At 62.0% G+C, this 4,698-nt stretch overlaps 1 protein-coding gene across 1 annotated transcript in view; it reads right to left on the bottom strand.

The window, feature by feature from the left end:
- Positions 1 to 20: 20 nt before the first annotated feature.
- Positions 21 to 4,698, bottom strand: part of YARS (tyrosyl-tRNA synthetase) — an 8,046-nt gene continuing 3,368 nt past the window's right edge. The window contains exons 2-13 of the mRNA XM_009332210.1: positions 4,551 to 4,694; positions 4,260 to 4,435; positions 3,897 to 4,026; positions 3,468 to 3,548; positions 3,040 to 3,132; positions 2,700 to 2,835; positions 2,386 to 2,471; positions 1,762 to 1,897; positions 1,294 to 1,388; positions 963 to 1,156; positions 680 to 821; positions 21 to 416 (exon numbers count right to left, since the gene is read on the bottom strand). Coding sequence (XP_009330485.1) covers positions 306 to 416; positions 680 to 821; positions 963 to 1,156; positions 1,294 to 1,388; positions 1,762 to 1,897; positions 2,386 to 2,471; positions 2,700 to 2,835; positions 3,040 to 3,132; positions 3,468 to 3,548; positions 3,897 to 4,026; positions 4,260 to 4,435; positions 4,551 to 4,694 — 1,524 coding nt within the window. The 3' untranslated portion in view covers positions 21 to 305. The remainder of the gene's footprint in view (positions 417 to 679; positions 822 to 962; positions 1,157 to 1,293; positions 1,389 to 1,761; positions 1,898 to 2,385; positions 2,472 to 2,699; positions 2,836 to 3,039; positions 3,133 to 3,467; positions 3,549 to 3,896; positions 4,027 to 4,259; positions 4,436 to 4,550; positions 4,695 to 4,698) is intronic.

Genomic DNA, 4,698 nt, shown 5'->3' with positions numbered 1-4,698 from the left:
GTAGAGCCTGAGGCCACGGCACAAGTCACACGGGTCCCTTAGGTGTGGTGCCACCGCCAGTCCCCCAGAGCTGGCCCGCAGCCAAGGCACGGACGCCGGCTGAGCGGGCCCAGGGCGAGGGGGATGTCGGAGGCAGCTCTCCAGGTGGGAGGCTGCAAATTCAGTCCCAGAGCCCCCGGGTCCCGCGGGGCTGAGCCCCCGGCTCGGGGCACTTGGGGAGGAGATGGCAGAGACCAGGGAGGAGAGCCTGGCTGAGGTGGTGGAGGGGGCCAGGCAGGAGGCACGAGCCGCGGCTCTGGCGCTTGTTAGCTGATGCTCCCTCCCTTCAGGCTTTTACAGGAGACTCTCCCCAGCTTGGTCAGGAAGTTTCTCTGCTTCCACTGGGCGACACAGTCCTCGGAGACGCGGAAGTCGGCCTGGGGAGCAAAGCAGGGGGGGGCAGGGTCAGGCCTGGGCTGCCAGCGGGGCAGCGGCGCCTTGCTCGGCCGGTGGAGAGGTTTGTCTCCTCCACGTCTTTGCTGACAGTAGCAAACACGAGCAGTGAGCAGCAAATAGCTAATTTGGGGTCACCCAGAGGTGGGGACAGTGGCATCCGCGTGGCCCTAAGCACTGCCCCACTCGACGCCTGGAGCCCCAGCTACTCCAAGCTGTGGCCCAGCCCCCTGCTGCAGCTCCTCACCTGCAGCTCCTCAAAGACCTTCTTCTTCGGCTTGAGCTCATCGTCGGGCTCCCCGCCCTCGTAGCCCTCCACGTAGACGCGCTCCCCGGCGCAGCACCCGGCCGGCGGGTCCAGGGGCTCCACCTGCCGCGGCTCCCCCACGCTGCAGAGGGGCATGGAGGAAGCAGAGCCACCCCGAGGAGGTACCCACCTGCCCCTCAGCCCCGCCGGGCTCTGGGGGCAGGAGAAGGGGGTCTGGACTGCACCCCTGGAAGGGTACGGCCCTGATGCCCCCCTCCCTCACCTGGAGGCACACAGCACCATGCCCTGCGACTCCACACCCCTCATCTTCTGGGGCTTGAGGTTGCAAAGCAGCACCACCAGCCTGTCCTGCAGCTGCTCCTTGGGGACGAACTGCACCAGGCCACTGACCACGGTGCGGGGCTCAGGCTCGCCCACATCGATCTTCTCCACGTACAGGCTGTCGGCGTCTGGGTGCTGCCAAGCAGAAGCAAGGTGAGGAGCAGGGGAGGGGACTGGGGTGGCAGAGAAGAAGGGGGCAGACCCGCCCCACACAGCGACTGCCCGTGTCACCACGTGGGAAGGTCACTCCCCTCTCCCCGTTGTGCCGGTACCTTTTCCACACTGATCACTTTGCCAACGCGAATGTCCAGCCGGGATGGGACCACGTTCTCCGGCTCCGAGTTCTTGGTGCCCTTCTCTGCAGGCTCTGCAGCGCAAAGGGAACAGTCGTGCCACTCGGCATAAACCCAGGGAGCTGGCCAAGCCCTGGGGAGCACACAGTGACCCCCAAATGCTGGCCCTGGGGCCCGCTGAATTCCCTGCTTGTCTCTATACCACCGAGCACAGTCCCTCCTCCGCTTTGCTGGCCTCTCAAGCACCAGAGAAGCACGCTGGCATCTATCCTCCCTGGGGCAGGCAAAAACCCCTGGCGTTGGCCTTTCCTCACCCTTCCTAACACTCTCCGGGGCTGCTCCTGAGACTGAAGTTTCAGAACCTCTCTCTAACCTCAGCCCCTGGAGGGACTCTCTCCCACCCACTGGCCAGGCCCCCACTTCCCCGAGCTCCCAGCACCTCCTTACTGGCTTTGGACGGGTTGGGATACGCTGCGTTGGTCAGCTGCTTCAGTTCCGGGCTGTTGAATTTCTCTCTGATGGGGTCGAGCAGTTTGTTCAGGGCCACTTCCACCGAGTTCTTCAAGTCTCCGGGATGCACGACCTGTATCGCGACAAACAGACAGGTTCCTGCATGGTTTCCTCCAGGGCACAGAGAGCAGCAGAATTCGAGTCACTGATCTGAGTCCAGAGAGGCAGGAACTGGAGACCACGCAGTGGGCGGGGAGATGAACCCCAGCACTTGGACTGATTCCCCCTCGGACCACAGAATCCCTCTTCTGGCCGCTTTTGCTTGCGGCCTCAGCTGGGGACAGCCGAAAACAGTTGAACCGCTGCTCTGTTCCAGGATGTGGCTGACATGGTCCTGTCCTGCAACAGGACAGCTGGTGCCCCCCCATCCTTCACCCATCCTCTCACCTTCGGGCTCTCCCGGCTGGCAGCACCCTGCCACCCTACAGGCACTGGGCCACACTCTGCTCCACGCTCTCCCCTGGTGCGGATTTCCATCTCCCACTGCTGCTCAGAGCCCTCCCACAGCACCCTCAGGAGCCTCGGGGACAGGGAGGGGGTTCAGTCCCTCCCGGCACTCACCTGCTCAGCAAAGTCCTTCTCCAGGGCCTCATAGGCTGTGTAGGTTTTGTTTCCTCCCCATTTTTCTTCTCGCAGAACCACAAACTCTGCGACACACAGATTTTAAGGCGCAGATTAACCCAAGCGGAGACTCACTCCCTGCTCAGCCAGAGAAACCACCCGTCCCACTTAGCCCAAGAGCCGAGGGGGATCGCAGCAGGGGCTGGGGAGGGGGCTCTCAGGGGCAGCCTGCTTCAGGGGGGACACGCTCCCGTCCCCTCCTCTTACCCACAGGAAAGACTAGCCCCAGTGCCCGAGCATGGGGAGCCCCTCACCTGACTTAAGGGGAAAGAGGACGTGCTTGATGAAGGAGAGGACACCGTTGTTCTCCACGTTCCCTGGCTCGCAGAAAGCCTTCTTCAACTTCTTCTTCACATCCTCCTTGCGGTCCAGAAGGTCAATCTTTGAGTCCTGGAGGAAGAGATTTCCGCAGCCCTTTACCCAAGCTCTTGCCCAAAAGAGGCAACTCATGCTGGAGTTGCTACAACTTCTTCTTAGACCCCAGTGTGAACGGAGAGAGAAGTCACCTTCTCTTGGGGTGCAGCCTCTCCGCCGCCAGCCATTAACCCGTCCCCCCGCAGAACCCCTGACCACAGCCACCGTTCAGGGACCAACCTCTTCTGACGAGCTCATTTTGCTGCCTGTCAGACCGGGAACCATGGGGTTCATCAAATGGACGCGCTTGGCATAGCCCAGGGAAGGAAGGTACTGGGAAAAAGCAAGGAGGCAAGTCACGGACAATCCTCTTCTGAAGATCATCTTTAACTCACAATCCTGCTCCTGGCTCCAGATAACTTGGGGACCCAGAATAACAGGACCCAGAAAGCTATCGCGAGTTCACAAGGCTCTGACGGCCACAGCCAGGGCTGCGTGGCAGCACGCCAGAGCCCTGCAGACCACAAGAGCAGCAGCGGGAGCTGCGAAGGGCGCTGTGGTGCCGACCGAAATCACAGACACGCTTCTCTCAATGGATTAGCGAGTGTTCGAGCCCTGAGCCAGGCGTCAGCATCGCAGGGGGCTCTGAAAGACCCCCCATTCCCCACCTTCTCTGCAAAGGTGAATATCTTCCTCTGATCAACTCCTCCAAACTGTGCGTCGACCTTGAGGTACTCCTCATCCAGGGCCTGCAGAGAGACACACACAGCCTCGAGGCCGGGCCCAAGACTCCGCACCCCAGCTGTGCTCAGCCTTTGGAGGTCCTGCCCGTCCCCCAGGATCTGCCCAGCCTCTGCCAGGGCACTCCCGCCCCGGGAAGGACGGGAGCTCTCCCGACTGCCTGCTGTCCTGCAGCTGGCCGGAGTCGCTGTAAAAGCAGCTCTGCGCTCGGGTTACGCTTTGTGCTGCTGCCAGGTGTAATATTGGGGTGGAGTATAACGACCTCGGCGTTCAGCCTCGCGTGTCCCTGCAGTCCTGGCTTCGCCCAGCACCTCCCTGGCCAAGCGGCTCTGCCGACCTGCCTCGCCATGACGCACCTGCAGGCCAGGGTAGAGCAAACCGCTCAGCAAGGGGTGCTCCACCTGCTTCACCACCTCCGCTCCCGCCTTCTTCGCGTCGTGCTGCGTCACCACGGACGAGAGGCGGTACACGTCCAGCGTGTACTCCCTGTGGGAAGGGACAGCACTGTTAGCACCGGGGAGGGGGACATCTTTTAGAGCCGCTTCACGCAAACACTGGTTCTGGCCACATCAAGAGGAGCCAAGGCCTGGAGGCACCTTCACTTTGTTCCCTGAATGACAGTGCCTGGGAGCAGGCTCAGGAACAGGGCAAGCTCAGGAATAGCAGAGCCCCGGGTCGGGCTCTTCCTTCCCCAAAGGACCGGGCACCCCAGGACTCACTTGCTGAGCTGGTAGTCAGTGCCCCGGACGAACTTCAGCTTTTCCAGGGGCACCCCAATGCTCTCCAGCATGGCTTTGATCACGTTCTCGTAATAGCGGGTGCGCAACTCCAGCAGCTCCCAGGGGGCCTTCATGTTGTCTAGGTAAGCATGGAGGTCAGCAAAGAGTATCGTCACCTGGTACGGAGGGGGACAGAGTCAGTGCCGCGCTGCTCAGGGGAACTGCACGTTCCCACCCACCAGCGTGGTGACAAAGCCCCGCAGGGTGTGAGCTCCCAGCCTGGCCACCTACCTCACACCCTGCCTTCAGGAAGTCTGCGATCTTGGACATGGGCACGAAGTAGGCCACGTGCGGCTTGCCCGTGGTGGCGGTCCCCCAGTAGATCTTCAGCTCTCGCTCCGTCAGGATGGCCATGAGCTTATCCTCCCCCAGCACCTCC

The sequence above is a fragment of the Pygoscelis adeliae genome, unplaced genomic scaffold, assembly GCF_000699105.1.
Source record: "Pygoscelis adeliae isolate BGI_AS28 unplaced genomic scaffold, ASM69910v1 Scaffold359, whole genome shotgun sequence".
In the NCBI taxonomy this organism is placed as follows: Eukaryota; Metazoa; Chordata; class Aves; order Sphenisciformes; family Spheniscidae; genus Pygoscelis; species Pygoscelis adeliae.
This window is presented reverse-complemented; position numbering and strand designations above follow the sequence as displayed.